Consider the following 12,130-nt stretch of genomic DNA (forward strand, 5'->3'; position numbering starts at 1 on the left):
GGGCCCAGAGCTGAACGCAGCACTCCAGTTGGGGTCTCAGGAGAGCAGAGCAGAGGGGGAGAAACACCTCTCTCAACCTGCTGGCTACACTTCTTTTCATGTAGCCCAGGATGGGTTGTAAGCACACGTTGTTGGGCCATGTTGAACTTTTCATCCACCAGCACCCCCGAGTCTCTTTCCTCAAGGCTGCTCTCAACCCATTCTCCACCCAGCCTGTCTCTGTCCTTGGGATTGCAGTGACCCACATGCAGGACCTTACACTTGGCCTTGCTGAAAATTTGTGAGGTTCACACAGGCCCACCTCTCAAGCCTGTCAGGGTCCCTCTGGACAGCATCCCTTCCCTCCAGCATGTCAACTGCACAACAGCTCGTTGTCACTGGCAAACATGCTGACAGTGCACTCGTTCCCATCCATGATGCCAACAAAGATGTTAGAACAGCATTGGTCCCAGTACAGACCCCTGAGGGACATCACTCCTCACTGGTATTCACTTGGACATCAAGCTGTTGACTGAGTGCAACCATTCAGCCAACTCCTTATCCACTGAGTGGTCCATCTGTGAAATCCATGTCTTTCCAATTTAGAGGATGTTATACAGGACAGGGTCAAAAGCTTTGCACAAGTCCAAGTAGACGACACCAGACAATCTTCCCTGATCTGTCAACACTGTATCCCCGTTGTAGAAGGCCGCCAAATTTGTCAGACACAATTTGCCCTTAGTGAAGACCTGTTGGCTGTCATCAATCACCTCCTTATTTTCTATGTGCCTTAGCACAGTTTCCAGAAGGACCTGTTCCATGATTTTGCCAGGCATCAAGGTGAGACTTACTGGCCTGTAGTTTCCCAGATCTTCCATTTTTCCCTTTTTAAAAATGAGGGTTATGTTCCCCCTTTTTCAGCACATGGGAACTTCACCAGACTTCCACAACTTCTCAGATATGATGGATAGCAACTTAGCCACTTCATCTGCCAGTTCTCTCAGGACCCACAGATGCATCTCAGCAGGTCCCACAGACTTGCGCACCTTCAGGTTCCTTAGATGGTCTTGAATCTGATCTTGTTGTATAGTGGGCAGTTCTTTATTTTCCCAGTCCCTGCCTTTGCCTTCTGTGACTTTGGGCGGTGTGGCTGGAGCACTTGCCGGTGAAGACAGAGGTAAAAAAGTCACTGAGTACCTCAGCCTTCCCCATGGTCTCGATAAGCAGGTCTCCCATTTTCTTCCAGAGACGGCCCACGTTTTCCCTAGTCTTCCTTTTATCACTGACATAACTATAGAAACATTTCTTGTTGTCTCTGATGTCCCTGGCCAGATTTAATTCCATCAGGGCCTTAGCTTTCCTAACCTGACCCCTGGCTACTCAGTTTCTCTGTATTCTGCCCAGGCTAGCTGTCCTTGCTTCCACCCTCTGTAGGCTTCCTTGTTGTATTTGAGTTTGTCTAGGAGCTCCTTGCGCATACATGCAGGCCTCTCAGCTTAAGTCTTTGTTGGGACACACGGCTCCTGAGCTTGGAGAAGGTGATCCTTGAACAGCAACAAGCTTCCTTGGATCCCTCCTTCCTCCAGGGCATTATCCCATGGTACTCTACCAAGCAGATCCCTGAAGAGGCCAAAGTCAGCTCTCCAGAAGTCCAGGGCAGTGAGCTTGCTGTATGTCCTCCTCGCTGCCCTAAGGATCTTGAACTTCGCTATTTCATGGTCATTGAAGCCAAGGCTGCCCTTGAGCTTCACATTCCCCATCAGCCCCTCCTTCTTGGTGAGAACAAGGCCCAGCATGGCACCTCTCTTCATTGGCTCCTCTATCACTTGGCGAAGGAAGCTATCATCAACACATTCCAATAACCTCCTGGATTACCTATGCCCTGCTGCGTTGTCCCTCCAACAGATATCAAGATGGTTGAAATTCCCCATGAGGATCACAGCTTGTGAAGGTGAGGCAGCTCCTGTCTATAGAGGACACCGTGTACACCTGCAGGGCTACGATCTGACTAGCATCAAGTGACCTGTAGCAGACCCCCACTATAATGTCATCTGTCCCTGCCCTCCCTTTAATCCTGACTCATAAGCTCTGCTCTCAGTTGGCTTCTCATCCATCCCCAGTGGAGCTCCATGCTCTCCGGTTGGTTGCTGACATAGAAGGCAACACCACCTCCTTTTTCCCCCGACTTTCCTTCCTAAAGAGCCTGTATCCTTCCATTCCAATGCTCCAGCCATAAGAGTCATCCCACTACAGCTCTGTGATGCCAGTCAGATTGTAGCCCTGCAGGTGTACACGCATCTCTTGTTTATTTCCCATGCTACATGTGTTTACATAGAGGCATTTGAGTTGGGTCCCCAGTGAACCTGACTTACTGGCTGGAGCAGTTAGAATTCCCTTGTGCTGCTCTTCAGGTGTTCTCCTGCTGCCCTGCAATTCCTCTCCAGGCATCTCTTGCTGGCACCGGCACCAAACTGGTAGGAATAGGATGGATTGAGATTTCCCCTCCCCGAGCAGCTTTAGTGTAAAGCCTTCTTCACCAGCTTGGCAAGCCTTTGACCAGTGCTGGTCTCCCCTTCTCTGTCAGATGAACCTCATCAGCCCCCAGGATTCTCACAGCGAGCCACATGTTCTAAGTAACTGTGGCACTAGTCCTGCAACCATTTGTTGATTTGCCAGATTCAGCTGGTCCTTACAAACCCTTTCACTTTGACTGGGAAGATTGATGAAAAAAACCTGTCTGTGCTTCAAAGTCCCTTACTGCGCTCCCAGGGCTTTGTAATCCTTCTTCATGCCCCTCAGACTGCTCCTGGCTGTATCACTGGTGCCACATGAAACAGCAGCAGCAGCAAATAGTCAGTGGTCTGTATAAGGCCTGGTAGACTCTCAGTGACACCCCTGATGTGAGACCCTGGTAAGCAGCACACCTCTCTAGAAAGCACATCAGGTCAGCACAGGTGCCTCCACACCTCTCAGAAGAGAGTCACCTACTGCTATCGCCCATCGCTTTTCCTCAGTTATGCCGGCTGTCGCACGAGGAGCAGACCAGGCTGCCTTACTTGGCTCCAGCGTCTCTCCCGATGTGACTGTTGTCTCCTCTTCGGTTGGCAGAGCAACGAAGCGGTTCTGCAAGGGTGCCTCAGGCTCCAAGGGAAGTCCCTTCCTCCTGCAGGTCCTTCTGTTAGTCTTCCATTCTTCTGCATTATTGGCTGCCTTCCCTCCTGTGTGTGCCGGTGGGGGAGGTTTTGGCTGTTTGGCCGTGGGCTCTGGGTCCACTGTAGGCTGTCCTTGGAACCAGCTATCTAGCTCCTTCTCAGCCTCACCGATGCTACGCAGCCAGCTCAGACTCCTGCTGCAGTAGGTCCTTCACCTGGGCACAGCTTTTGCAGGCAGGTCCGCTGCCTGTCCCTGCCCCAGGAGAAAGGTCCGGGCACATCCTGCGGTCTGAGGTCTGCACTGTGGCCTCTCCCCTCAGCAGCTCCATCTGGCTGGAGACATTGGCCATGGCTGGGGTAGATGGTGCAGACCTCCCAGCTGGAGTTGCAGTCTGGGCTCTTGGCTCTCAGATGAGCGCCCACCATTCTGCTGTGATGGTCAGGTAGGATGAGTACCCTTGACCCGTACAATAGACATAGAGCGATGCCCAGTTGCTGGGTTACATGGACTTCAAGTCTTTCCACTCAACCAGTGGAACACCCCTCCTTTGAAGCAATATCCTCCTATGCAAAGTGCCAGGCCAGGCACTGGCACTCCCCAGGGCTGCCCTGCGCAGGAGTGGTCACCATCACCCCTGGCCCCGCCCAGGGTTCCGTCACCTCTGCTAAGAACTGTCACGCTTCCAGCACCATGATCTTTTTATAAGCCACAGTAATGCTGCCATTAGGAGCTTTGAACATGTACTCAGATGACACTGTTCAATAAACTGTACATTCTTTGCATGTTTATGTTACCTGCAGAAATAAGACTTGCCTGTATGCACAATACGGGTACTACAAAAATACATCTTACTTTTTTCCTGTACATAGAGATAACCTTCCATCGTGAAGTGATTTGCTCTTTTGTGTTCCTGAGGATTTCTTCTGATCTTGTTCATGAGCTCCTCTACCTCTGACCTTGTTCCTTCAAAACGATTTCGTGTCTAAAACAAGATGGCAAAACCCCATTAGTAGAGTGGAAGAAAGACTTACTCTTCCTGGCAGATAAGAGTTATAATAATGTATTGGGTTTGTGCACCAAACTTTTGGTAGCAGGGGAGCTGCAGAAGTGGCTTCTGTGAGAAGCTGCTACAAGCTTCCCCTAGGTTTGACGGAACCAATGCCAGATGGCTCCAAGATGCACCTGCCACTGGCCATCGCTGAGCCAGTCAGTGGCAGTGGTAGCACCTCTGGGATAATGTAATTTAAGGGCGGGGGGGGGGGGAGCAACTACAGAAAGAATATGAGAGAAACAACTGCAGACACCAAGGTCGGTGGAAGAAGAGGAGGTGCTCCAGGCACTGGAGCAGAGATTCCCCTGCAGCTTGTGGTGAAGACCCTGGTGAGGCAGGCTGTGCCCCTCAGCCCATGGAGGTTAGCAGTGGGGCAGATATCCACCTGCATCTCAGGGAGGACCCCGTGCTAGAGCAGATGGATGCCCAAAGGAGGCTGTGACCCCATGGGGAGCTCACACTGGAGCAGCTCCTGGCAGGACCTGTGCCCCCATGGAGAGAGGAGCCCAGGCTGGAGCAGGGTTGCTGGCAGGGCTGGTGACCCTGCAGGGAACCCACGCTGGAGCAGTCTGTACCTGAAGGACTGCACCCCATGGAAGCGAGCCACATTGGAGCAGTTTGTGAAGAACTGCAGCCCACAGGAAAGACTCTCGCTGGAGAAGTTCATGGAGGACTGTCTCCTGTGGGAGGGACCCCACACTGGAGCAGGGGAAGAGTGTGAGGAGCTCTCCCCCTGTGGAGGAAGGAGTGGCAGAGACAATGTGTGATGAACTGACCATAACCCCTGTTCCCTGTGCCCCTGCGCTGCTCTGAGGGAGAAGGCAGAAAAAAAAAAAAAAAATCAGGAGTAAGGTTAAGTCCAGGAAGAAGGGAGGGGTGGGGGGAGGGTGTTTTTAAGATGTGGTTTTATTTCTCATTATCCTACGCTGATTTGAATGGTAATATTTTTTTTCCCCCCAAGTCAGTCTGTTTTGCCCATGACTGTAACTGGTGAGTGACCTCCCCCGTCCTTATCTCAGCTCACAAGCCTTTAATTATATTTTCTCTCCCCTGTCCAGCTGAGGAGGGGAGTGGTAGAGCGGCTTTGGTGGGACACTGGCATCCAGCCAGGGTCAACACACCAAAAATAATTATTTATAAAATGAGAGAATTATTCAGGCCATTTTAGAATAGTCAGTGCACAATTTCAATACATGATTACTTCAAGTTCTGATATTCTTCAAAATTAAAAGCATGGTTTAGATATTCGCTGTTATAAGTGTGGAAAGCACAAAGATTGCCAGAGTAGATTTCTAAAACAATCTGCTACCCTCTTCAGAAAGAGGTGAAATATTGAGTACAAAACTACTTTGGATTTGAATATTCAAGTTTCCTTAGAAAAATATTACTACAGATGTTCACTGAATTCATGAGATTCTTACTAGTTGTCAGGAAGGAGATGATTTTCTGTAGTTACTGAGAAAAAAAGCATGCAGAAAAACCCCAAAACCCACCCCCAAAAAAACAAAAGTCCAGTTTATTATTATTCCTGAATGTCACTCATTTCAAAGTTTGCAAGCAGCCACAAGAGAAATATTTATTAGAATATTAGTAGAAACAGTCAGAAAGTAACCATACCATCCACAAATTACACAATAGGACGACGCAAAACAGAGCAGCTCACACCTGACAAGAAACTCTTTGGTTTGGTCTGAAAAACATTGGCAATTGGCCAATGAGCAAATAACAAAACCACAATAATCCTGGTAATACCTAGTTTTCTCCACATACCCACTTGGCCAAGTTGCACAAACTGAAACCTTGTATTTAAATTCCTGGCTGGTATTTTCCCCAGTTGGTGCATGTGTTTTGAGGAAAGCATATTATTCCAGATGCATGCTTATGTGTCTTGGGGCTTTCAAAAAGCACCTTTATTTTTCTGAAAATGGATGAGCTTCTGAAAATGCTGCTTCACCTACTTTATGGGTTTTTTTCCCCCAGCACAAGCAGCCATTTGCATACACTGAGAAATATACCATGAATATAAGCAAGTATTCATTCTTGTACGTATACAGTTAACACTATGCTCCTGACTGGCCATCTGTACATGCAAATTCCAGATTTATGCTTGGAAGGAGTTTATTCATGGGCACAAACATAGCCCATACAAGCTGTCACCCATACCCAAACATTTTATAAAGGAAATAGGAAGATATTCTTTAGGTGATGATTAAAAACACTGCTGCCTTATGTCCAGGCAAAACAACTGCCCTGAGCCACCCCCCCACCCCATATCCATCATCTCATTTTCAGGTCACATCAGTTTGTAAATTATGGAGTTAGATCCTGACATAAACTCATTTCCAAGGCTCCAAACAATTTTATAAGCTCCTCTTCATAATCTCCTAGAAAAGCTGCATTAAAAAATATACTCTGTACTCGAGGCAAAGGCAAAAATATTGATAGTGACAGACTGCTCAAACCTTCTTGTCTGAGCACTGATCACTCCAAGGTTAGATGCTTTAAATGATCCTGCCGGGATCTTCCTTAGCTGTGCAGTGATCACAAATCTGAGTGTGTGAAATACACCCTGGGAATGGTGGGATGGAGCACCACAGGCTCCAAAAACCTCAAGAAAATGTCTATTTCCCTTTGCGCTGTGACAAAGCTGAGCTTAACCAGGGGTTGACCACTGCTGCTGCACCAGCATGGCTATGCCTCCTCTCCCTAAGGAAGGCCAGGTTTGATTGCAGGGCAGGAGAGCATGCTTTAGGCTGCAACAAACCTTGTATGGGGTTGGGCATAGAACCGAGATAACAAGAGAAAAGTTCTGGGAGTGCAGGTGAATCTGGTTGGAGATGCAGGAATTTTACAAGAGAATAAGAATGTTGGAAGAATCAGCTTACTGGAGGAGCTTGGCCTACAAGGCTGTGTTTGGGGCGTTTTCCCCTTTCTTTCATTTTGCAGTGGGAGTAACAGGGAGGCAGGGTCTGGAACAATGTGGAAAGTCACAGCATTATTCTCAAAGTAAATACAACCTCAATGAAAGGGAATGCAATTGTTACTGCTATAATGGCAAATCACTGCATATCCAGCTAGGTTCTCTGTACTGAATCTTGTACCCTTTAATTTTTAACATGTCAATCCAGTGTTCTGCCAGCAGCTTAGCTGTACAACAGCCAAGCCCTAGTTCATTTTTCCTTTGAGATGTTTTGTTCATCTTCACCATAGTGGAGAATGTGTCATGTCCTCTCATGATCCTTTCAGATGCTTCCTTCTACTTTCCTCTTACATCACGATAGTTAACCTCTTGCCTCCTTTCTCTCTACAGTTTTTTGAAATCTAGGTGTTTTGTTCTACCTATTCATAAAAGTTGACCAGTAATGCAGGGCACGCTGTAATACCATTGAGTCAATAGAAAATGCAGCTGTTGAGATTGATTTGCTTTCTTATTGCTCATCAGTTCTTTAGACCATTCCACTGGCTGTTTTCCATTTGTAATCTGAAATCCAGCTCTTCAAAACTGTACCACAGCTTCCCTCTCATGTCTCATTTCTTGCTCATCTTGCATCAGCTCCCCTCTACCTACTGCAGCTCCATGCTGTTTTCTCACTCTGTTAAGCTCAGCACACAGGAGCTGCAAGACTGTCCTGAAATCTTCTCCAGAACACTGACTTCTGCCATGAAAGTCTGCTTATGAAGTTACCACTATCAAGTTCCTCTACCCAAACCAAACAAAAGCTCAAGAGGAAACTTGAGATTTAAACATATGGGAAAAAAATTAAAGGAATGGTATCATGACACATGAATCACATCCCTATGTATTACAACAACCATAATCCTCTCTTCCGCTTCCCACCTCCTGCTACTGCATGCTAGTTAAGCCATTTCTAAAAATAGACTGCAACCTCCAAGAAGTAGTTTCTGTATCTTAATTCCAGATGCCCTTAGAGGTCAAAAAAACAGATGGCACCATCATGAATTGCTTGTTCGCAGTAGGGCACACATTTGTTCCCTACCAACAGGCCTCTGGCACATCAAAGTTCCTCGGAGCAAGTTTTAACCTTCAACAAATCTCAAGGAAGCAAACAGACCATCTGACTAGTGACGCTGTCAGTCCCATTGCTTCAGCCTGTCACCTTGCCTACTGCTGTCCCAGTCCTGACCAGACCACACTGGGCAATTTGGTGTGACAATACACTAACTAGTGGTAGGCCCTGGTTAGCCTGCTCTTGAAGAAACACGTGATTTTTGTCAAATATGCCATGGGTGCTAACAACACATCTCCCGAAGCAGTTCTGCACCCCAAACTATCAGAGATGTCATTGCATGAAAGGGCTGCTTCAAGATGAACAGAAACTCCAAGTCACATTGCTGACAGATTTTAAAAAAAAAAAAAAAAAAAAAAAAAAAGCACACTTATAAGCCCAGCAGGTTTTCTTTCCTTTTCTTAATTATGGTTAATGTAGCCCTGTCAAGCAATGACCCTCAGACATGACCACCACACTCAATTTCAAACACACCTAAACCACTGAGGACCTTAGCATTTCATTACCCATTCTCTGAATTCTCCATTGTTCATTCATTTTTTAACTCTCTCATGACAATCCTTGTGTTAAGTCTCTGTAAAAAACTGCGAAAAGGAGCGAGGGCCATTTTGCTTGGTGTTTGTTTTAGAGTATCAGAAATTACAAACTTCTCGGTGGAATGGACGACTTGTTCAGCGATGCGGTTAGTTCGCCAGGAGATGGCACTATATCCCCACAGTTCACAGGCAACGCACAAACACCGATGAAGTATTGGCAATACGGATAACTACATATACAGCAACTTCAGGGTGCAATTTTACTCAGAAAAGGCATAGATATAAAACTCAACTTACATTTTGTATATTTATCTGCAGGGCCATTTTGTAGTGATTGAAGTCTTTAGCAAGCTCATATCCCTGATGATAGAAAGTGAACAGACCCTGAAAAAACGAGAGCACCTGAAATACAAACAAAAGACTTGTTAGAATGAAAAACTCCATTTATCGGAATATGATTGCTGCATGTAGCTTTTTCCAGAAAGATCAGAGATGAAAAAATGATTGTTTTTAAACAAATTTCCACTAATGCCTACATTTTATTAATAACTATTTACATCCAAATGATCAGTTATGTATGTAGACATTACTGGGTAGTCCTGTCTCTGGAATTTCACAACTGATCTCTACGTTAAATTTGACCATAGGCAACGTATATTTCCTGTCTCCCAAACTTTCCTATATAATGTTTTCCTACAGCTGCTCTGATAACAATGATGTCTCTAACAAATATTTGTGCACAAGGAAGTAACAATCATTCTGTCTTTTAGTCACCATTTTCCTGGTCATTCCCCTCCCTGCTAAAGACCACATTGAGATGACTTTCATATCAGAGTAAGCTGGTTTGTTCAAAGAAGGAAGCTTTCCCTTCAGCATCTTTACCCATCAGTACTTTTTGTATGCAGATCTGACCTTCTATCAGAACCCGCAATTGATCCATGTTGCAGTTTCTGACTTCAGTGTTTCACTTTAAAGGAGTAAGTTATACTGTGCTGGAAACAGGGTGAGGTGCAACACTGCCTACCTCTCCTTCCCTTTTTGGTTCAGGATGTCGGAAAGAAGCAAGTGATACAGGAAAGAACAAATCTCTTTATTAAAGAGAACAAACCTAAGAATGTATTTATTAATAAAGTTTGAAGTCATAGGCAAATAAGCCATTTTCAGAACTGCAAAAAACTCACAAATTCGAAGTATTATGAAGGGGAAAGGGAATAAGAATTTGGTACTAAATAATTTGGGTTTACTACCCTAGCATAAACTTCACATACAAATTGGTCAATATAAATTTCAGCCCCATCTAGAGGGAGCTTTCAGAAAAGAGAAAGGGACATGTTTCAAAAACAGGATCTGAACAGTCATTACTCCAGTCTGACTGTGAGGAAACTTCACGTGGTTTGAAACACAAGAACCGAATCCAAAACTATTTAGGTATTTTAAAAAAAAAAAATATTAAATACTAGAAAATTTTAAAAAAAATCCAAAACCAAACCAAACAACAAAAAAAATCCCAAACATTTTTCACAGTATTTTCCCATTCCTTGAACAATGCTAATATATTTGAAGTAATTTATTCCCGCTTAAGGATTTTAGAAATTTTTTCATACAGGAATAAGCTAAAATATACAGCTCTCTAACTCCATGATGACCAGCTACTTCGATTAGGGTCATATTAATGTAATAATGAAAAAAGTCCCAAATAACTGTATTTGAATAAAAGGACAGACTTGGTCAAAAAAATACAGACTTCAGAGTGTGAATAAATGGAAGTCACTTCTACAGTCCATCTTCTTTTATCTCAGTATTACATTTACTGTTCTCCTGTTGTTTCATAAAATTGCATTTATACTATGAGGTGAATTCACACTTCAGAAAATTTTAGAATATGCTTAGAGATTTAAGTAAGTCCAGTCAGCGTATGTATGATTTTCACTGAAATTCATCGGAACCAATTGATTTCTGCACAGATTCAACTGCACTTGAAATCAAACATATCATACTACCTGATAATGAGCTTTTTAGTCAGCAGTGTCCTCTTATTTAATTGATAGCTGCACTTCATCACTAACAGGCCTTTAAGTGCAACCTTCATATTTAATTCCTTACATTAGTCAGGAATAACATTTTCAGTGGTTAAACAAAAAAATGCAACAAGTCTGACGCCAACACCATATTCTCGAATCCTCTAACTCACACCACAAATCAAATGTTTTTGCAGTGCAGCAAAGTTTCACACATATTCTGAAACTCAACATCAATGGATCCAAATCAACAGTAATTACTGAGGTCAGCTTTAGGATGTCTAGTTAAGTGTATCTGTACTAGGAATTTGCACAGATTTAACACAAGAGTGCGTGAATTCTCTTAAGTCACACAATCACATACATTTTCCCAGAAAACAGAGCTCCTTGGCTTTTGTCCAGCTGCACTCTTTCTCCATCCCTTATGGATGACAGTGTAGGCTGAAATCACTGGTACTTACAGGTTCCACACACTCAAATTTCTTCCGCTCCTGTATCTCTTGCAACTTGCATACGTACTCCAGGGACAGCTCATAGAAGTGTTTTCTATTTTGCTCCACTTGGTTATCCGCCTGCACACAGAATACAGCTAATAAAGTTTCAAAGACATTTTGCAGGCAGCACATGTACAGCATACAAGTGGCAAGCAATAAGAGAATTTTCTCCAGACTGGGATTTCTTCCTTTACAACACAGCTCATTCAGTTACTTCTAAATGTCAGCAGCAAATCCCTTTTACTATATAACATATGTTGTTTTGAATCACTAGGCTAAATTTTAAGAAACATTCCAATGACATCTCTTCAAATTTCTTTTCTATGGAATCCAAACCAAATACATCAGATCAGGTACTTGTGCGCTGCTTAAATAGTGCTGAAAAGGTGCCTGCCCAAACAGAGAAAGGAGGCTAGCAGCATCTTCCATTAGAAAAGGTGGAAATCATCTCCCCAGTCAATCTAAGGAAGAAAATGTTATTGTTGAAAATCACATTGCTGGTCCTGAAAGCTTTACTCTATAACCCAAATAACTGCTGTAAATAGCCAGAATGCTATTGTACCCATCCCATACCTATGCTGGCTCTAGCTGACAAGAAAAGCAATTTTTAAAAGTTCACTTATTGGTAAGACACTTCACAAGTTTCCAGAGCATCACATATCTAAAAACACAGCCTTAGTAGCTGCGTCTGATTTTTAGCTCAGCATTCCTGAAATGCCAACACCATATTGATGTGAACAGTTATATTTCAGCTGCCATTCATCTCTACATAAATCTCTAACTTTCTAGCATATATGTATTATTTCACTAAGTTATTATTTAAGGTGTACATGCCCTCATTAAAATATAAAACTTCAAGAACTAGCTAGAG

At 44.2% G+C, this 12,130-nt stretch overlaps 1 protein-coding gene across 1 annotated transcript in view; it reads right to left on the bottom strand.

Annotated features, from left to right (window-relative positions):
• The window catches only part of ARHGAP10 (Rho GTPase activating protein 10), a 154,850-nt gene that overhangs the window by 81,774 nt on the left and 60,946 nt on the right, over window positions 1–12,130 (bottom strand). Inside the window, exons 6-8 of the mRNA XM_056361295.1 lie at window positions 11,227–11,337; window positions 9,045–9,149; window positions 3,985–4,114 (exon numbers count right to left, since the gene is read on the bottom strand). Of these exons, the coding sequence (XP_056217270.1) occupies window positions 3,985–4,114; window positions 9,045–9,149; window positions 11,227–11,337 (346 nt within the window). The remainder of the gene's footprint in view (window positions 1–3,984; window positions 4,115–9,044; window positions 9,150–11,226; window positions 11,338–12,130) is intronic.

This window comes from Falco biarmicus, chromosome 1, assembly GCF_023638135.1.
Source record: "Falco biarmicus isolate bFalBia1 chromosome 1, bFalBia1.pri, whole genome shotgun sequence".
Classification (NCBI taxonomy): domain Eukaryota; kingdom Metazoa; phylum Chordata; class Aves; order Falconiformes; family Falconidae; genus Falco; species Falco biarmicus.